The sequence below is a fragment of the Balaenoptera musculus genome, chromosome 11 (genome assembly GCF_009873245.2).
Source record: "Balaenoptera musculus isolate JJ_BM4_2016_0621 chromosome 11, mBalMus1.pri.v3, whole genome shotgun sequence".
In the NCBI taxonomy this organism is placed as follows: domain Eukaryota; kingdom Metazoa; phylum Chordata; class Mammalia; order Artiodactyla; family Balaenopteridae; genus Balaenoptera; species Balaenoptera musculus.
Window position 1 is genome coordinate 60693436 of NC_045795.1, and position 22251 is coordinate 60715686.

General features: G+C 42.5%; 1 protein-coding gene across 1 annotated transcript; it reads right to left on the reverse strand.

Annotated features, from left to right (window-relative positions):
- Window positions 1–14794: 14794 nt before the first annotated feature.
- CCR8 (C-C motif chemokine receptor 8) lies at window positions 14795–15856 on the reverse strand. Its single transcript, XM_036870412.1, has one exon. It carries the CDS (start codon window positions 15854–15856, stop codon window positions 14795–14797), a length of 1062 nt encoding a protein of 353 aa, XP_036726307.1.
- Between the last annotated feature and the right edge of the window lie 6395 nt (window positions 15857–22251).

Below are 22251 nucleotides of genomic sequence, written 5' to 3' on the forward strand. Positions count from 1 at the left end.
TCTCACTGCCACAGGTCTGAGATTTCAGAGAGATTTGTCTATACAGTATGACTTGAAATGGGGATAATTTAGAGGACTTAATTAGAGGTAAAGCCTCCAATATATAAAATCCAAGACTTATCAAACACCTGCATTTTTACCAAGAATCTCAAAGCAGAATTTCAAATGACAGCTTAGGTATATAAAATTAGAAGACTTCGGCTGGCTCCTGTCTCTGCAATGCGGGATCCGGTCTTTGTTTTCCATCTGATGTCCTTCACTGGTTCAAGAGCTCAGCTCAAACTGACCACTAGAGGGAGCATGAGTCCTGTCCATAACAGGTTCTGGCTTCTGGCCTCAGGGGTCAGTAAGATACTGCCCCCTGGCTGCATCACTGAGCTTCCGACCCTGTGTATACCAGGGTAGAGGCACTGGTCCTTAATCCCAGGCACTGCCTCTTCCCAATTCCTCACTGAGACTGCACCTGTCTGGTCTACAAGAGAGGGTGGGGCTGGCAGGTATGAGAAGCCGGGGTGACTGCAGACACGGGTGGAGAGAGCACTGCCCCAGGAGTCAGGAATTCCTGATTCTAGTCCAGGCTCTGCCAAAAACTCACTTCATCACTTATCTAGGCCTCAGTTTTCTCTCTTGTAAAATGAGCAGGTTGAACAAGATGGCCTCCACGTTCCTTTTCTGGCCTAATATTGTGTGAGTCTAGGATCACCATGCCCAGACTGCCTCGTACCTGACTCTCAGGCTAATGCAGCCCACACAGGAGGTGTGGGAACTGGGCTGGGGCACAGAGCTCCTCGAGGAAAATGCACACACATAAGCAAAGATTTGCCGACAGTCCTGCACTATCCAGAGCCCCGCTCCAACCGAGGTTAAGTGCTCCTGTTATAGGGATGTGAACTTACCAGGGACAGCTTTAGTGATCCTGGCTAAGTCTGCCTCTTTAAGGAACTGCAAAGAGCGCAAATAACCTGGAAGTCTCGTCCCCGTCCCATCCACCATCTTCTCCATGTGTTCATTGTACAGCCTCACCATGATGGGGCTCCAGCTGGCGTTGGGTAGGGAATAATCCTTTGTATTGGAATGGAGGTGGCTACTTGAGACCTGGAAAATCCAAAAGAGGTAGCAGACTATGCCTGATCCAATTCCAACTTGATTCATTCATTTATGCATGTATTTAATAGATGGGGCAGTTTTCACCAGGCAGAGCCTGTACAAATAAATGCCCAGAGATGAGAGAGAGCATGTTCCCAGAACTGTACAAGTGAAAAGGTCTAGTGGTAGGGAAGGGGGGCAAGGGAGGAGGTCAGAGAGAAAGACTAGGGCCCAAGGTGCATGGTAAAGAATTTGGGCTTTATACAGAAGAGCTATAAGCAGGAGAATGAAATGGTCAGATTTCCTTGTTAGAAGGATTCCTACTTGCACATGGGAATCTGTAGTCTGGTCAAGTCTCAGTGACATTGGGAGCCTGGTTGATAAACAATTCAAAGACACGGTCTTTTCCCGGCCGTTTCCCTCTCCTGCTCCCCCACATCCTCCAGGCTCTTCTCCCAACACAGTTCACCTTGGTTGACTCTCTGGTTTATTAGGCCTCTTTACTGTCCCATTACAGCTGGGGGCTCAACCAGAGACTCCCTTTTCCGGCAGACAGAGGAGAGGAGGACCAGGTCTAGGTGGCCAACCCTCCTCCCTGGGTTTTGGAAAATCCATCATATGGCAACATTTTCTTGTACCTTCCACCTGGTTATTGTTCATATCATCGGGGCCAATCAGTCCTTCTTGCTCTTGTACAGTTTCTACTTTTTTTCTGGCTTAGTTACTGGCTTACAGTTCCCTGTATACACTCTTCCTTACCTACACAGATAGAGAAAATACAGATTCTTATATTGTTTATAGACAGACAGGCTTTTAAGGGGGGAAAAAGCCTAACACCTAGGAATGGTCCCCGATCCTTACTGCCCTCTTGCAGTGAGCTTTTTGCCAGCTAGTAGAGGGTAGAGTGGCATTTGAATTCTGTCTCCCTAACTTCTTCCCGTTAATACACTGCACTGAATGGTAATTGTCCTTTAACTGCTTTGAGCATCAGTTGTTAAATCTGTAAAATGAGAATAACACCACCTGCCCTGTAGGTTGCTGTGAGGACTGCATGCGGTCATGATATTGGAATGTACCTGGCTCAGTACCTGGCCCAGAGCAAGCATTCTAAGATGTTAGTTTCATCTGAATCCAACAGGAAAAGTCTCTCTTTCTCTAGTTTGATTCCAAAGAATTCTTTCCTAGTACTGATCATATGAAACCAAACCTGAACTCAAAATATTTTGGAATGAGTTTACTTATCTTATGAAATGATGAAAGGGGTGACATCCAATCGATGCTACTTTTGAGCACTTAATTTGCACACAATTCACTTTTTTTTTATTGGGGTATAGCTGCTTTACAATGTTGTGTTACTTTCTGCTGTACAACGAAGTGAATCAGCTATATTTATACATATATCCCCTCCCTCTTGGAACTCCCTCCTACCCACCTCCCCATCCCACCCATCTAGTTCACCACAGAGACCGAGCTGAGCTCCCTGTGCTATACAGCAGGTTCCCACTAGCTATCTGTTTTACACATGGCAGTGCACATACATCAGTCCCAATCTCCCAATTCATCTCCCCTTCCCTGCCCCATGTCCACATGTCTGTTCTCCATGTCTGCGTCTCTATTCCTGCCCTGCAAATAGGTTCATCTGTACCATTTTTCTAGATTCCACATATATGCGTTAATATACGATATTTGTGTTTCTCTGTCTGACTTACTTCACTCTGTATGACAGACTCTAGGTCCACCCACGTCTCTACAAATGACCCAATTTTGTTCCTTTGTTTGGGCTGAGTAGTATTCCATTGTGTATAAGTACCACATCTTCTTTATCCATTCATCTATCAATGGACATTTAGGTTGCTTCCATGTCCTCGCTATCATAAATAGTGCTACAATGAACATTGGGGTGCATGTGTCTTTTTGAATTATGGTTTACTCAGGGTATATGCCCAGGAATGGGATTGCTGGATCATATGGTAGCTCTATTTTTAGTTTTTTAAGGAACCTCCATACTACTCTCCATAGTGGCTGTATCAATTTTCATTCTTAGAGAACGAACTTATGGCTACCAGGGGGGAAGAGTGAGAGGAAGGGATAGTTATGGAGTTTGGTATCGACATGTACACACTACCACATTTAAAATGGATAACCAACAAGGACCTACTGTATAGCACAGGGAACTCTGCACAATGTTATGGGCAGCCTGGATGGGAGGGGAGTTTGGGGGAGAACGGATACATGTGTATGTATGGCTGAGTCACTTTGCTGTGCACCTGAAACTATCACAACATTGTTAATTGGCTATACTCCAATATAAAATAAAAAGTTTATTCAGTGGCTTGAAAAAAAATAAATTAAAAAAAATTTACATTCCCACCAACAGTACAAGAGGGTTTCCTTTTCTCCACACCCTCTCCAGCATTTACTGTTTGTAGCTTTTTGATGATGGCCATTCTGACCAGCGTGAGGTGATAACTCATTGCAGTTTTGATCTGCATTTCTCTAATAATTAGTGATGTTGAGCATCTTTTCATGTGCCTCTTGGCCATCTGTATGTCTTCTTTGGAGAAATATCTATTTAGGTCTTCTGCCCATTGTTTGATTGGGGTTTTTTTTGATATTGAGCTGCATGAGCTGTTTGTATATTTTGGAGATTATTCCCTAGTCAGTTGCTTTGTTTGCAAATATTTTCTCCCATTCTGAGGGTTGTCTTTTCATCTAATTTATGGTCTTCTTGGCTGTGCAAAAGCTTTTAAGTTTCATTGGGTCCCATTTGTTTATTTTTGTTTTAATTTCCATTATGCTAGGAGGTGGGTCAAAAAAGATCTTACTGTGATTTATGTCAAAGAGTGTTTTTCCTATTTTTTCCTCTAAGAATTTTGTAGTGTCCAGTCTTACATTTAGGTCTTTAATCTATTTTGAGTTTATTTTTGTGTATGGTATTAAGGAGTGTTCTAATTTCATTCTTTTACATGTAGCTGTCCAGTTTTCCGAGCACCACTTACTGAAGAAACTGTCTTTTCTCCATAGTATATTCTTGGCTCCTTTGTCATAGATTAGGTGACCTTAGGTGTGTGGGTTCATCTCTGGGCTTTCTGTTCTGTTCCATTGATCTATATTTCTGTTTTTGTGCCAGTACCATACTGTCTTGATTACTGTAGCTTTGTAGTATAGTCTCAAGTCAGGGAGTCTGATTTCTCCAGCTCTGTTTTTCTTTCTCAAGGTTGCTTTGGCTGTTCAGGGTCTTTTGTGTTTCCATACAAATTGTAAAATTTTTTGTTATAATTCTGTGAAAAATGCCACTGAAAATTTGATAGGGATTGCATTGTATCTGTAGATTGCTTTGGGTAGTATAGTCATTTTCACAATATTGATTCTTCCAATCCAAGAACATGGTATATCTCTCCATCTCTTTCTGTCATCTTTGATTTCTTTCATCAGTGTCTTATAGTTTTCTGAGAACAGGTCTTCTGCCTCCTTAGGTAGATTTATTCCTAGGTATTTTATTCTTTATGTTGTAATGGTAAATGGGATTGTTTCCTTAATTTCCCTTTCTGATCTTTCATTGTTAGTGTATAGGAAAGCGAGAGATTTCTGTGCGTTAATTTTGTATCCTGCAACTTTACCAAATTCATTGATTAGCTCTAGTAGTTTTCTGGTGGCTACTTTAGAATTTTCCACATATAGTATCATGTCATCTGCAAACAGTGACAATTTTACTTCTTCTTTTCCAATTTGGATTCATTTTATTTCTTATTCTTCTCCGACTGCCGTGGCTAGGACTTCCAAAACTATGTTGAATAAGAGTGGCGAGAGTGGACATCCTTGTCCTGTTCCTGATTTTAGAGGAAATGCTTTCAGTTTTTCACCATTGAGAATGATGTTTGCTGTGGGTTTGTCATATATGGCCTTTATTATGTCGAGGTACGTTCACTGTATGCCCAGTTTCTGGAGAGTTTTTTATCATAATTGGGTGTTGAATTTTGTCAAAAGCTTTTTCTGCATCTGTTGAGATAATCACATGGTTTTTATTCTTCAATTTGTTAATATGGTGTATCACACTGATTGATTTGCATATACTGAAGAATCCTTGCATCCCTGGGATAAATCCCAATTGATCATGATGTATGATCCTGTTAATGTGTTGTTGGATTCTGTTTGCTTGTATTTTGTTAAGGATTTTTGCATCTATGTTCATCAGCGATATTGGCCTGTAGTTTTCTTTCTTTGTGACATCTTTGTCTGGTTTAGGTATCAGGGTGATGGTGGCCTCGTAGAATGAGCTTGGGAATATTCCTTCCTATGCAATTTTTTGGAAGTTTGAGAAGGATGGGTGTTAGCTCTTCTCTAAATGTTTAATAGAATTCACCTCTGAAGCCATCTGGCCCTGGACTTTTGTTTGTTGGAAGATTTTTAATTGCAGTTTCAATTTCATTACTTATGCTTGCTCTGTTTATATTTTCTATTTCTTCCTGGTTCAGTCTTGGAAGGTTGTACATTTCTAAGAATATGTCCATTTCTTCCAGGTTGTCCATTTTATTGGCATAGAGTTGCTTGTAGTAGTCTCTTAGGATCCTTGGTATTTCTGCGGTGTCAGTTGTAATTTCTCCTTTTTCATTTGTAATTTTATTGATTTGAATCCTCTCCCTTTTTTTCTTGATGAGCCTGGCTAAAGGTTTATCAATTTTGTTTATCTTCTCGAAGAACCAGCTTTTAGTTTCATTGATTTTTTTGCTGTTGTTTTCTTCTTTTCTATTTCATTTATTTCTGCTCTGATCTTTATGATTTCTTTCCTTCTACTAACTTTGGGTTTTGTTTGTTCTTCTTTCTCTAGTTGCTTTAGGCGTAAGGTTAGGCTGTTTATTTGAGATTTTTCTTGTTTCTTGATGTAGGATTGAATTGCTATAAACTTCCCTCTTAGGACTGCTTTTGCTGCATCCCATAGGTTTTGGGTCGTCGTGTTTTCAGTGTCATTTGTTTCTATGTATTTTTTGATTTCCTCTTTTATTTCTTCAATGATCTCTTGGTTATTTAGTAGTGTATTGTTTAGCCTCCATGTGTTTGTGTTTTTTACAGTTTTTTTTCCCCTGTAATTGATTTCTAAACTCATAGCATTGTGGTCAGAAAAGATGCTTTATACAATTTCAATTTTCTTAAATTTAAGGAGGCTTGATTTGTGACCCAAGATGTGATCTATCCTGGAGAATGTTCTGTGTGAACTTGAGAAGAAAGTGTATTCTGCTGCTTTCAGATGGAATGTCCTATAAATATCAATTAAGTCTATCTGTTCTATGTGTCATTTAAAGCTTGTGTTTCCTTATTAATTTTCTGTCCTGATGACCTGTCCATTGGTGTAAGTGGGGTGTTAAAGCCCCCACCATTTTTGTGTTACTGTCGATTTCCCCTTTTATAGCTGTTAGCAGTTGCCTTATGTATTGAGGTGTTCCTATGTTGGGTGCATAAATATTTATAATTGTTATATCTTCTTGGATTGATCCCTTGATCATTATGTAGTGTCCTTCCATGTCTCTTGTAACAGTCTTTATTTTAAAGTCTATTTTATCTGACACGAGTATTGCTACTACAACTTTCTTTTGATTTCCATTTGTATGGAATATCTTTTTCCATCCCCTCACTTTCAGTCTGTATGTGTCGCTAGGTCTGAAGTGGGTCTCTTGTAGACAGTATATATATGGGTCTCTTTTTGTATCCATTCAGCCAGTCTGTGTCTTTTGGTTGAAGCATTTAATACATTTACATTTAAGGTAATTATTGATATGTATGTTCCTATTCCCATTTTCTTTATTGTTTGGGGTTTGTTTTTGTAGGTCTTTTTCTTCTTCTTCTCTTGTGTTTCCTGCCTAGAGAAGTTCCTTTAACATTTGTTGTAAAGCTGGTTTGGTGGTGCTGAATTCTCTTAGCTTTTGCTTGCTATAAAGCTTTTGATTTCTCTGTTGAATCTGAATGAGATCCTTGCTGGGTAGAGTAATCTTGGTTGTAGGTTTTTCCCTTTCATCACTTTAAATATATCCTGCCACTCCCTTCTGGCCTGCAGAGTTTCTGCTGAAAAATCAGCCGATAACCTTATAGGAATTCCTTTGTATGTTATTTTTTGCTTTTCCCTTGCTCCTTTTTGTTTTGTTTTGTTTTGTTTTTTTTGTTTTTTCTTTAATTTTTTAATTTATTATTTATTTATTATTATTTTTTTATTTTTGGCTGTGTTGGGTCTTCGTTTCTGTGCAAGGGCTTTCTCCAGTTGCGGCAAGTGGGGGCCACTCTTCATCGCGGCACGCGGGCCTCTCACTATCGCGGCCTCTCTTGTTGTGGAGCACAGGCTCCAGACGCTCAGGCTCAGTAGTTGTGGCTCACGGACCCAGTTGCTCTGTGGCATGTGGGATCTTCCCAGACCAGGGCTCGAACCCGTGTCCCCTGCATTGGCAGGCAGATTCTCAACCACTGCGCCACCAGGGAAGCCCCCCTTGCTCCTTTTAATATTTTTTCTTTGAATTTAATTTTTGTTAGTTTGATTAATATGTGTCTCAGCATGTTGCTCCTTGGTTTCATCCTGTATGGGAGTTTCTGTGCTTCCTGGACATGGGTGGCTATTTCCTTTCCCATGTTAGGGAAGTTTTCAACTTTAATCTCTTCAAATATTTTCTCAGACCCTCTCTCTTTCTCTTCTTCTTGTCTCCCTATAATTCAAATGTTGGTGCATTTAATGTTGTCCCAGAGGTCTCTGAGACTGTCCTCAATTCTTTTCATTCTTTTTTCTTTATTCTGCTCCTCAGCAGTTATTTCCACCATTCTATCTTCCAGCTCACTTATTCGTTTTTCTGCCTCAGTTATTGTGCTATTGATTCCTTCTAGAGTATTTTTCATTTCAGTTATTGTGTTGTTCATCTCTGTTTGTTTGTTCTTTAGTTCGTCTAGGTCTTTGTTAAACACTTCTTGTATTCTCTCAATCCATGCCTCCATTCTATTTCTGATATTCTGGATCATCTTTACTACCATTAGTCTGAATTCTTTTTCAGGTAGGTTGCCTATTTCCTCTTCATTTATTTGGTCTTGTAGGTTTTTACCTTGCTCCTTCATCTGTAACATATTTTTTTTGTCATCTCATTTTTTTTGATGGGTGGTGCTGTGTTCCTGTCTTGCTGATTGTTTGACCTGAGGCGTCCAGCACTGGAGTTTGCAGGCAGCTGGGTGGAGCTGGGTCTTGGTGCCGAGATGAGGACCTCTGGGAGACCTCACACTGATTAATATTCCCTGGGACCTGAAGTTCTCTGTTAGTCCAGCAGCTTGGACTCAGCACTCCCACCACAGGAGCTCAGGCCCAAGCCCTGGCCTGGGATCCAAGACCCCACAAGCCATGTGTCATGGCAAAAAAACAAAAAAAAAACAAAAAAAAACAAAAACAAAAAACATAAAACAAACAGAAAAGAGCAGAACAGTAACAAAGAATAAAAAAATTAAATAAAATTAGAAAATTAAAAAATATATTAGAAAAAAAATAAAAATGAAACAACAAAACAAGACAGAACCAGAACAGCAAAAAGAAAAAATTAAAAAAGAAAAAAGAAAATAAAGAAAATGAAAAAAATTTTAAATTAAAAAATAAAAAATTCCCTGGTGCCTTCTCTGTCAGTGTCCTTGCCCCCACGGTGAGCTACAGCCTACCCCCGCCTCCCCAGTAGGCTTCCAAGACCTCTAGGTAGACCTCTGGACCCACTGTGCCAGCCCCAGCTCTGCATGTGTTCCTCTCACCAGCGTCTGTTCCTGGAGCTGGCCCAGAGCACACATGCCCATGCAGGTCAGCTGGGGCACAGGCCTCCACAGCCTCACCTGCAGAGGCTGGCACAGCCGAAGGAGGCCTTGGAGGAGGCGGCACTTAGTCTACCTGTACATGCATGGCCAGAGGAAGCCCTGTCAGGGGTGCCCCCGCTGGGGCCGGCACAGCTGGAAGAGGTCTTGGCAGGGGTGGGGGGGCTGGGGGGGCAGGAGGGTCAGGCTCGGGACCTGCCCGGCCGGAGGGGGCCCCAGGGGGTGGGAATTCAGGCCTGGGACCCCAGCAGGCTCACCAGGGCCTGAGTGGGTGGGGGAGAGGCTGGCCACATTCCCCTCCAATCCTCTGATCCCCCTAAGGTCCCTCTCTATCCCCGCTGATCCCTTTGCCGTGAGTGGGCCCCTCTGAGTGTGGGAACCTCTCCCCTTCCCCAGCCCCCCGCAGGGTACCGTCACACCTTCACCTTTCTTTCCTCTGTCCTTCCCTCCCACATCCTACCTGGTCATGCAGGGATTCCTCCCATCCCCTTAGGTGTCTGAGGACCACTACCAGCACCTAGTAGGTGCCCTAGTTGTGAGGAGATGCGAACTCCACATCCTCCTACTCCACCATCTTGACTCTGCTCCACAATTCACTTTTTTTTAAATTTAAGGTCTTCATTGTATTTATTACTTTTTCCATTCAGCACCGTTAAGATCTACCCACGATCTGAGTATTTTGTAACTTCCTGTGATCTCCTTTTGAACTGAAGACTTAAAAAGTGAATATTATTTGGTTCCAAAGCTTGCGCTTTTTAAAACTGTATTTTTTTACATCTTTATTGGAATATAAATGCTTTACAATGGTGTGTTAGTTTCTGCTTTATAACAAAGTGAATCAGCTATACATATACATATATCCCCATATATTCTCCCTCTTGCCACAATTCACTTTTAATTATGCCTTTTTTGTTTTTTGTTTTTGGTCCAGAAAATGCTACATTAAACTGTCATCACTGCTTTCCCTTGAGTTGCCACTAATCAGATTCTCTTTCCCTGATTCTGCTTGCTCTGGGGAATCAGCAACCCAACTTTCCCATATGGAAAATGTTCAGGAGGATCAGTAAGACTGGAGAAACCTCCAGATGTTGTCTCTAAGTTCCCAGTTTGAGGGTCCACCTCTCAATATAGGACAAAATGGCCAAGTTGAATGAGTATCTTCTAAGAATCAGGAGGCCTGGCTCTAAGGCTTTGCTGTGGCCTTGGGCAGGCCATCTTGTATCTCCAGGCCTCAGATTTCTCATCTGTCAATGGAGTCTAGGGTTCCTTCCACCTCTCTCAATCTGGGACTCTCTGACCACACTCACAGCTGCCTGCATCTGTACACAATGTGGGTACACACGGTGATGGGTGGGGCTGGCATCCAGTCTGAATTGAGCATCCGGGGCTGGCCAGCCAGGGCTGGGAGAAGGGGTGCTGCCTGTCGGTGCCTCACCAGCCACCTGAGACCTCTCTGCAGCATGATGTCCAGCTGAGATGTGCCAACTGAACCTCCTTACAAAGGCAAGCCTTCCTCCTGGTAGATGAGCACCGGCCTGAGGCTCAGACTCAGCCAATCAGAGCCTGTGTTGGTCCCCTGAGGGGCAGAGAGAGGATGGCAGCCAGGGCATCCCAAGTCCCTCTCCCACTGCCAGGCAAAGCAGTGGGGAGCAGAACTAGAAGGGACATTAGGCAATCACAGGTTAGTAAGTTACAAATGCATTTGATGTCGGGAGCTGCCAGATGCATTTTTGTTTGTGAGAACCATGTGCCTGGAACAACTGAATCAATCTCAGAATGTTTTGCAAGCCAGGGTCACCAGGGTCACAAAACAATGACCAGGAACCAGAGTGGATATCCTCAATCTCTGCGTGTGAGGACAGATGGCCCTGATACCTCACCCCAGTTCTTAACTGTGTCTTGTTTCAGGAACCAGTTCATTTCTCCATCCAACGAATATTAATTAAGTACATATTGTGTGCCAGGGACTGTTCCAGACTTTGGGGATACATTAGTGAATAAAACAGATAAAGTCGATGACCTCATGGGGCTTACATCCTAGTTGGTAATAACAAGTAACATTAATTGTTGTGCTTTCTGTACCCAGGCACTGTTCTGTTTCTCTGTTTTATCGCCTTTTTAAAAATTATTTTATTTATTTAATTTATTTTATTTTTGCCTGCGTTGGGTCTTCGTTGCTGCGTGCGGGCTTTCTCCAGTTGCGGCCAGTGGGGGCTACTCTTCGTTGCAGTGCGCGGGCTTCTCATTGCGGTGGCTTCTCTTGTTGCCCAGCACGGGCTCTAGGCACGCAGGCTCAGTAGTTGTGGCTTGCGGGCTCTAGAGCGGAGGCTCAGTAGTTGTGGCGCACAGGCTTAGTTGCTCTGCAGCATGTGGGATCTTCCCAGACCAGGGCTTGAACCCGTGTCCCCTGCATTGGCAGGCGGATTCTTAACCACTGCGCCACCAGGGAAGCCCTGTTTTATCGCTTTTAATACTTATGCTATCTCATAAATAGTCCAAATTAAAATTTCACCAATTGTTCCTAAACCATCCTTCAGAGCATTTTCCCCTGGATCCAGAATCCAATTTAAGATCATATATTTCTTTAATCTGGAACAGTTTTTCAGCCTTTCCTTGACAGACACATTCTTAACATACCACACACATATACCAGATACACACAGGAATGATCTCCCATTCTTTCAATCTTGCTGTAGGAGACTCTTGTTACTGCCAGCTAGTGAACGGTAGGTGGCGTTAGACACAGCGCATAACCCTATATAACCAACTGTCTCACAGAAATCAGAGGTATGCATTATTACTGTCTGCATTTTACATGTAGGGAAACTGAAGCACAGAACAGTTAAAGTAAGCTGTCCAAAGTTGCACAGCTAGTAGAAGGCTATGTGCTGTGTATTTTTATTATAGTAATAATACTTAACCTTTTATGTTTACAAAGATGTTTACAGGTTACAGGTGGGACATCAGGCAGTCCTATGGAGAAGGCAAGACAGAAAGCATCATCATCACCATCTTCAACCTCATCTTATACATGACTGCCTTGACATGCAGAGAGGTTACTTTAGGCTGGCTTGTAAGTGAGGAGCAGGGTCCAGGACAGGAATTCCAAGGTGTCCCCTGCAATGTCCTATCAGGAAAGGCCAGCATGGTTCAAGATCCAGAGATACATCCCACTTCACAAGTGTTGGCCGCTCCAAATGGTCTTTGCTGGGTTGGAGAGAGAAAAATCCTGGCAGGCAGCAGTCCAGTAGCACGTAGAGGAGACCCCTCCCCAATTCACACCCCGACCATCGAACTGGTCCAGTCTGGTGGTGCCCTAGGTGGAGGCCCCTCCGAGGGGCTGGCTGAACTCAGAGTCGTGTCCTGCAGAACTCAGCCTACTCCAGGCCAGGCAGCGGGGCAGCCCAGCTAAGGAGCACAGGGCACGTGTGAGAAGACAGTGCACTTGCAGGAGGTAGGGGGGAACTCCGTGGCTTTGGAGACATCATGCTCTGGGATTCTGATTTGGCAGCCTCTTAGGTTAACAATAATCACCCTGAAGGGCTCTTTGAAGATTAATGAGAAAATGCCAGTTAAGTGCCCAGCTCAGAGTAGGTGCCTAAAAATGTGAATGTCCCTCTGTTCCCTTCCCCATATCCCTCCTGACCTCATCATTTCTCTCTCTTTTTTTTTTATAGTCATCTCTAGATGAAACACATACGGATTATTCTTTGTTTGGTGGATTATTTCTAGCAAATGTTCCATTTCAGGTTGACTCCCCTGCCACTCAGGATGTATCAGGACAAGTCAGGATGAACTCAAGTAAACACTAGCCACTTTTAATATTTAATAAAACCATCTATTATTAGAAAGGTAATTTGCTATTGCTTTGAGAAAGTAAATTCCAATGCACTTCAGACCTAGGGTTTAACGGCATTTTGCTTTTGCCGTTTAAGATTATTTATATACGTTTCCTCCATTAGCAGAGCTACGTGAGGGCCAATTATAATGCCTTTTATAAAATTCAAAACATGTTTTTCATGTATTATAATTATTTTCTCCTATATCATCTCACCTGCAAGTATATCTGTCAAGATACTTAAAAATTGGTTCACGCTCTTAAATGAACTTGCTGTGGCTTGATCTTGGTATCTATTACATGGACAGGATAGCTGCCATCATGGATGTGGCTTGAGCAGAGTCATCTAAATCTGACTCAACATAGCCCAGTAGTCAGCTGATTATTTGTTTCAAATATATAAATCCTTTTGCATATAGCTAATGGCAAAGAGTAGAGGCTTGCCTCAGCAAGGAACACACAAAGCCACCAGGCTGAGTTTGGTGTCAGGAATTCCTTTTAAGAAACAGACGGGGCACTTCCCTGGTGGCACAGAGGTTAAGAATCCACCTGCCAATGCAGGAGACACGGGTTCGAGCCCTGGTCCGGGAAGATCCCACATGCCGCGTAGCAACTAAGCCTGTGTGCTACAACTACTGAGCCTGCACTCTAGAGCCCGTGAGCCACAACTACTGAGCCCACTCGCCTAGAGCCTGTGCTCTGCAACAAGGGAAGCCACTGCAATGAGAAGCCTGTGCACCGCAACAAAGAGTAGCCCCTGCTCGCCGCAACTAGAGAAAGCCTGTGTGCAGCAACGAAGACCCAACACAGCCAAAAATAAATAATAAATAATTAATTTTTTTAAAAAAGAAAAAGAAACAGAGGGGAGTACACCTGAAACTAACACAACATTGTAAATCAACTATACTCCAATAAAATTTTTTTTAAAAAAAGGTTACACACAGCATGATTCTATCTGACCTCATCATTTCAACCCAGCAAGTATCAAGGCCATCACTGTGCCAGCATGAAAAATATAATAGTTGAAATAAGGAGCACATTATATACATATATATATCTATCTACACACATATATATATAATAGCTGAAATGAGAGCATAATAGATGGAATATAGCTAAAACATGAATTAGAAAATTGGAAGAGCAAATTAAAGAACTCTTTAAAAAACAGAAAATATAAAATAAAGCTACAAGATATGGATAAGAAAAGTATTAACACTCAGTTAACTAGAGTTCAGGGAGAAAAAGACACACACACAAATTGAGAGGAAGAACCATTTGAATAAATCGTGGAGATCAATCTCCCAGGATTGAAGGGAGGCCAGAGTGGCTGGACCAGCACAAGTAAAGAGAAAAGGGAGACAATCTTTGCAGGGTATTACAGGCCCTGTTGAAGAGTTGTCAGGTTGGTTGGTTTTGTTGTGTGTGGGGGAGGGGGACTTGCATTTTTTTATTACGTTATAATTGACGTATAATACAATCCACCCTTTGTTCTGGGGGCCAAACATGGCCAGGACATTATAAGAAAGAAAAATTACAGGACAAGATCTCTCATGAACACAGATACGAAAATCCCAAGATAATCCAATTATTTATTAAAATGATCATAACCATGAGGTCATTTTTTCCAGGGAAAATACAGGTTGATTTAAAATAAGAAAATCAATCAATATAGTTCACCAAATTAACAGAATAATGGAGGAAAACTACACGATCACTTCAATAGATAAGGAAAAAGCATTTCGTAAAATTTAATTCGGTATTTGATAAAGATACTCCAAAAACTAAGGAAAAAAAAAATCCCTAGAGCTAACATTACAATTCATAGTGAAATATATAGACTCTTTTCAGAAAATAGTAACAAAGTTTTTGAAAGTTGAGAAGATTAATTTGCAATAGTAGGAATTCCTTGAATATCATGAAATAAGTCTTGTGTCTGTAGCCAAATTTCTAAGAGTCTCCCTTCACTTAGTCTCAGACTCCAGTGTGAATCATTTTTTGTCTCCTGAAAGAAGACGGGTGATGGAGGCAGAGGGCTGCTCTAAGGCACCTGCCTCACAAAATGTAGTCTATACTGGAGGAATGGGAGGAGTGCTGATAGGAGGATGACCTTTCCCACGCCTCCCTAGAGATTTGTCTCCCTATGTAGAGGAAGATGTGGCTGCAACTTTTCTGAAATATTTCTGAGAGGTGTTTCTTGAACTTCTCGCCCATGAACGCATAGATAATAGGGTTCACACAGCAGTGGATGAAGGAAATGGTTTCTGTGACATGGGTGGCATAGATCAACCGCTGGCTCATGCTGCATCCATCCAAGATGTGCATGTCGTGCAGGGAAGTAAGGAAGAGTATTACATTGAACGGGACCCAGAAGAGTAAAGAGACAACCACCACAATGAGAACGAGCTTGATGGCCTTGGTCTTGTTGTGGTTCTGGCAACTCTTCAGCTGGTGCAGGATGCTAATATAGCAGAACATAAGGATGGTGAATGGGATCAACAGGCCTAAGATATTCATTTCAAAGTGGATGAAGATCTTCCACTTCAGCGCCTCTTGATTGTAATACAAGTAACAATGTAGAACACCATCTTCAGAGGCCTCTTGGTAAAATACTAGTAATGGGCTGGTGGCCACGAGGGCAATCAGCCACACTGCCAGGCTCAGGGCTATGCCCATTCTGGTCGTCCTCACTTTCATGGCGTATACAGCACGGACAACTGCCAGGTACCTGTCCACGCTCATGAGGGTGATAAAGAACATGCTGCTAAAGAAGCCAATGTAATAAAAACCAGAGACCACCTTGCACATTACAGTCCCAAACACCCACTGGTCCAGCTGATAGTGGGTCTGAAAGGGGAAGGAGAAGACAAAAAGCAAGTCAGACAGGGCCATGTTCAAGAGGTATATATCTGTGATGCTCCTCAGCTTCTTGCAGGTGACAAGGACCAGGATGACCAGGCTGTTTCCCAGAAGACCAAATACAAACAGGAGGCAGTAAAAGATGGCAAGAAGCAACTTGCTATCTCTTTGGATAAGTTCCCCATCACAGGGGCTTGAGATGATATCAGGATAGTAGTAGTCAGTTATTGTCACATTGGGCTCAAGTGTATAATCCATCAAGGCAGGAAGACTTGGCCACAGAGGCACCTAAGAGAGATTCATTTAACAATATTTTTATTTAAAAGTATGGATTGAATTGTGCCGCCTGCCCCTTCCAAGTTCATGTGTTGAAGCCCTAAAGTCCTGTTATGGTCTAACTGTGTCCTTCCAAAATTTGTATGTTGAAACCCTACCCCCATTGTGATGGTATTAGGAGGTGGAGCCTTTGCAAAGTGATTGGATTAGGTGAGATCATAAGGGTGGAGCCCTCATGAATGGGATGAGTGCCCTTATAAGAATCACAGGAGAGCTTGCTTCCTCTCTCTGCTCTAGGGTTTGTGAGGATACAATGGGAATTTGGTAGTTTGCAATCTGGAAGAGGGCTCTCACCAGAACCTGACTGTTCTGGTACCTTCATCTTGGACTTCCCAGACTCTAGAACTGTGAGAAATAAATTTGTTGTTTGTCAGCCACCCAGTCTATGGTATTCTTTATAGGAGCCCAAACTGACCAAGACACTCCCAATGTCACTATATTTGGAGACAGGCCATTAAGGAGGTAATTTAGGTTAAATGAGATCATCAGATGGGGCCCTAATCCAATCGGACTGGTGTCCTTGTAAGATGAGGACAAAGTGTGAAGGCAGCCCAGGAGCCTCTCACCAGAAATCCAATTTGTCAGCACCTTGCTCTTGGACTTCTAGCCTCCAGAACTGTGAGAAAATAAATTCCTGTCATTTAAGCCACCCAGCCTGTGACATTTTGTGATGGCAGCTTAAACAGACTAATACAGGGGCTACATGCGACCTCTCTGCCTTTTCTACCCAAATTTTCAAATTTTCTGTAAACTTAAAACTTCTCTAAAAAGTAAAGCCTATTAGCATTTTTTAAAAGCTGAAATCTGCCTGGGCTGACTAATACAGAGGGGTTGTGTGGGACAAGAAAAGCCAAAATTCGCAAAGAAAACTTAAATACCTAGTTTAAAATAGTTCTACCCCTCAGAATTAGCAACTGCTAGCATACTGCCATATTTGCTTTTGATTCTTTTCCTTTTCCTCCCTTCCTTCCTTCTGCAATAGAGATAAAGTGAAAGGAAGACTCAACATTTAAAACATGATCATTCTCTTATATTCAGGAAAGACGCATACGCCCTTTTTGGCCAACTGCAGCAATGGCAAAGTTCAGCCGCTTTTCATGTGCTTCAATGGCGACTCGAATCAACCTCTTGAAATCCCTTTCCTGCAATTCTGCCTTGTTTTCAAGCCCTTTTTGATGACTTTCCTCAAGACATTTTTTGACGATAGGTATCATTTACAACCCTGCAGGTTTGTGAGTTGCAGTACCCCTACCTCCATTTTTTAACTTGCTTTTGTAGGAGCTGGCCCCAAAACAGCAGGATTGCTGCAAGCCCTAATCTGATTCCGGGGGCAAGCTGAGCCTTTGGTCAACTCGTCTTCCTGATTGGAAATTAGAGTGACATGTGCCTGTCCAAACACCTAGGGCTTGTCTCTCACTGGTTCCCCCCATTCCCCTTCATCCTCCAGACAAATTCCAAACTGTTTGAAACAGGATGTTGAAGGTGCGCATTCCCCAAGTGGGAAGATTGTTAGGAAAGAGGCCCGTGGGGAGAACGCGAGCACCAGGAAATGAGGAGATGAGGTGACTTTTCCACACTCTTCCCGATCAGACGATGTACCATCCTCTGGGTGTCCCATGCATGTTTCAGCGGTAGGACGGTTCCCCTGCACCTGGAGTTTTAGGACCCATGGAATGGGGGGCATGGAATTAAGTGGCTACATTTGCTGACCCATCCTCACCAATTATCTCAGCCCCACCAGTGTCCAGCCTTAGGTCTCATCCAGCTGTGGTTTTAGTGTGGTCAATCCCGGTTGCATCACACCCCCTGAACGTATTTTGTAAGTATTTATCTGTCTCTCACTGTATTTGATTTTTTATTTTCTTTATAATGGGGTATAGCTGATTTTCAATGCTCTGTTTCTTGCTGCTGTACATCCACTTGGTTCACTTACAGAGAGACATTAATAAATTCGTTTTCAGAAAAACGAACAAACAAACAAAAACATGATCATTCTCCTCAAACTGATATTTACATTCAAGGCAATTTCAACCTAGACTTATTATTTTTCCAAGGCATTTGATTATTGAACATTCAGACATCCCTATCCACTATGCCACATTTCTATAATTTGAAATGCGAAGCAAGTTAGCCATTTTAAAAATACTAATTTCACTATGTACGCAAAATAGATTTTAAAACAGTTTCTGAAGTACAGAGGTGGGTCTCTTTTTTATGTGGCCAGCAACTTTCAAAACAACAGTCTCCCCTCCTACACCTTCCTCCCTACTTGTCTTTTACAGTTATTTTTCAAAACAATTTCCATTTCATGGTCCTTCTCTTCTGCTCTCCTAAGATCCTGGACTATGAGGAGGTCTTCAACTCATTTTCTTCCCCAGATCCTTCCTACTGATGCCCACTCCACAGTTCCCCCGTGCTCTTTTATCATTAAAATCTGTGGAAAGTATTAGCAAGCTCTACCATTTATCACAGTGGACCAGGAATTTTAGATGCATCACCTCATTTATTCCTCTTGAATCCCTATGAAGCAGGCACTAATATCTCCTTTCTATTCCTGGAGTTACGATTATACCAAATCTCAGCTTCTGTCCAGTGCTTGAAGTTACACAGAGGGTGAGAGATTAGAGTCAGGGCTCAAAAACCACATCTGTCTACTCCAATCCTTGTTCTTTTCCATATTTCTCTATTTCGTGTGTTTAAAAAAAAGAGTAAAAAGCTCCTATCTTTTAGAATCTAAACCACCTGACTTCCAAGTTCTAGATTAGTTTGTAGCAGAGTAAACTTGGACTTGTTTTTCAAACTGAGTTTCAGGTTCCCCTCCGTGGAAGGGGGCTAAGAACGCTTTTCAGGGTTTGGTGGGACGTGCCTGAGGTCATTTAAGTTAGCATCTAGTTAGGGATGAACGTTTGCTTGCCAGCTTTGTTCCTTGAGAATAATACCCACATGTCTTCCCGTTATCTCACAGGTGCACTGTACGCAGCAAATGGACAGGTTCCTCCCCAGATGCCTGGTGACAGGAGGGATCTTTTCTTATCCACCTTCCCACTCTTGGAGGAGCTTTGACACCCTCCTAGCATCCTGCAGAGAAAAATGGCATGGCTTTCTTTCCTCCACCAGAGCCATGGACAGCTATTAAGACATATGCAGGGTTTATAAACTCTGGGGATATGCAAAGAAAAAAAAAAGTCACCTCTTGTGCCAGATTTCTGAAATCATGGTCTTCCCTTTGCCTGCCCCCAGGGACATAAAACTGTCCCTGCTTCTTATATCCTTCTTCCCCAAGGATGCTTATTAATACATACCTTAATTAGAGCCTTCTTTCCAGAGGTTTTCAGTGTTGCTAATTCCCTTTTCTCAGAGTCTGCGCTGTCATGTGTGCTGCTCAGTCGAGAACAGCTTCTCTGCAGGTATGTTATCTGTGGTGAGTGGCAGAATAGGGGTGGGTCTACTATCGCACCCTGCAATGATTTAAAAAGTTTAAAAAAATGATCTCATATAGAGAACAAACTAGTGGTTACCAATGGGGAGAGGCAAGCAGGGAGGGGCAATGTAGGGGTAGGGAATTAAGAGGTATGAACGATTAGGTATAAAATAAGCTACAAGGATATCATGTACACATGGAGAATAGAGCCAATATTTTATAATAACTATAAATGGAGTCTAACTTTTAGAAATTGTGAATCACTATAGTGTACACCTGTGACATGTAATATTGTACATCAACTATACTTCAATTTTTCAAAAAAATGCTTAAAAATCATATATAAGTGACAACACACACAAAAAAACAAAAAAACTAAAAATTAAAAAATAGATCTCACCAAAGAACACATACAGATGGCAAATTAGCATGTGATAAAACATTATTTCACTAGGGAATTGTAAGTTAAAGCAACAGTGAGTTACCACCACACACTTGTGATGTGGAAGAATGGCTAAAATCAAAACACCAAATGCTGGAGAGGGAGAAGATTAAGAGGAGCTCTCATTTATTGCTGATGGAAATGCAAACTGGTATAATCACTTTGGAAGACAGTTTGGTAATTTCTTATAAAGCTAGAATAGACTTACCATATAATCCAGTAATCATGCTCCTGATTTTTACCCAAATGAGCTGAAAACATATCCACACAAAAACCTGAGCATGAATATTTATAGCATCTTTATTTATAATTGTCAAAAATTGGAATCGACCAAGATGCCCTTCAATAGATGAATGGATAAACAAACTGTGGTAATGTATACAATGGCATGTTACTCAGTGATTTTAAAAAACCAGCTATCAAGCCACAAATAGAAGTCTTAAGTGTATATTGTTAAGTGAAAGAAGCCTGTCTGAAAAGGCTACATGCCATATGACTCCAACGATAGGACATTTTGGAAAAGGCAAAACGATTGAAACAGTAAATGATCAGTGGTTGCCTGGGGTTCAGGGGCAGGGGGCTGATTCTTCCAATACAAGAGCATGAGATATCGTTCCATTTCTTTGAATCATCTTCAATTTCCTTCATCAATGTTTTATAGTTTTCAGAGTATACGTCTTTCACCTTCTTGGTTAAAGTTTATTCCTAGGTGTTTTTTTAATGCAATTTTAAAAAAATTAATTTTATTTATTTATTTATTTTTGGCTGTGTTGGGTCTTCGTTTCTGTGCGAGGGCTTTCTCTAGTTGTGGCAAGCGGGGGCCACTCTTCATCGCGGTGTGCGGGCCTCTCACTATCGCGGCCTCTCTTGTTGCGGAGCACAGGCTCCAGACGCGCAGGCTCAGTAGTTGTGGTTCACGGGCCTAGTTGCTCCGCGGCATGTGGGATCCTCCCAGACCAGGGCTCGAACCCGTGTCCCCTGCATTGGCAGGCAGATTCTCAACCACTGCGCCACCAGTGAAGCCCCTTAATGCAATTTTAAATGGTATTTTTAAAAACTTTCTCTTTCTGATATTTCATTTTTCGCGTGTAGAAACGCAACAGATTCTTCCTTACGGTGGCGAGAAGAGGTGTTTCAGGAACAGAATTGTGAAGTGATGAACACAGGGTTTATTTCTGCTGGATGAGACCAGGCCAGTGGGATAAGTTCGGTCATCTGCATGGAAGAGAGTCTCTTGCCTCAGTATCGAGAGGCAAGAACCTAACTGGGCCTGACAAAACCAGACCAACTTGGTTAACTTACACAAAGGTCTACAGCCACAAACACCTTTACTGTGGGGTTCAGGCTGTCCCAGGAAGGCAACAGAGAAAGGGGGCCCATCCATCTGGCTTTTGTGGTCCAACAGATAACAAGTGACAAACTCTCCCCACCTGCCAATCATAGGTGCTCATCACCCTCCAATGAGGAGCAGTAAGTGAGGAGAGAGGTGGAACCAGAGCTGTCCTTTCCACTAATGCTCCCCGTCCTGGAGGGATGTGGAAGTTCCTCGTGGAAACACAGGGCACGAGGTAAGAATTCTCACATGCAGATGACGCCCATCACTGTTACACTTCAACTTCTTTCTTTAGATGCAATTTAGACTGCTTACGTACTCCTGTACGCCTTGTTTCATGACCTCTACATCCAATCTCTTTTGTCTGCAATCTAGTCTCATAGAAATATCTGCTGGTGCCTGAGTTCATATCTAGGTAACTCCCCTCACCCACATCATTTACGTGCTGATGCAGTTTGGGGAAAACCTCAGATCTTTTATAAGAGTTTTGTATGTGATAAGCAAAGATCAATGGTTCACAGAAAATGAGACTCAGGGCCCACAGATACTGCTGATTCACATCACGAGGGCAGGAACTATGATACCTGTTTCACCTGAAGTTGTGGAAGGAGCCGTGGACCCTTCCCCAGCTCGGCCAAGCAGGCCTAAGGGACTTGGTGGGATTCTCCCAAAGCTGACTTCCAGGATGGGCTAGAATGACAGCATGGGACTTGGTGCAGGCATCCTTGCTTTATGCAGGGTAACTGAGTAGGGGCTGAGGGAAGTCAGGGGGAGTGGGCTGGCCTCCATCCTGCATGTTTCCTCAACTCCACAAAACTGGGTCACTTGGTAGAGGCCAAGTTTGACTGAGCGACGTGACTTGGGCAGAGGCAAGCCCAGTCAGCAGAGGTGATTCTGGGGCTCATTTATACACCAAGGAGTCTTTACTATGAGATTGCATTTAGGGTCCACCTGGATAATTCAGGATAATCTCTCTATCTTAAGATCCTTGACTTAATGACATCTGCAAAGACCCTTTTTCCAAATAAGGTTACTTTTACAAATTCCAGAGATTAGGACTTGACATCTTTGGGTGGCCTTTATTCAAACTACTATACCCTGGCTCTAAAGACACAGACTGT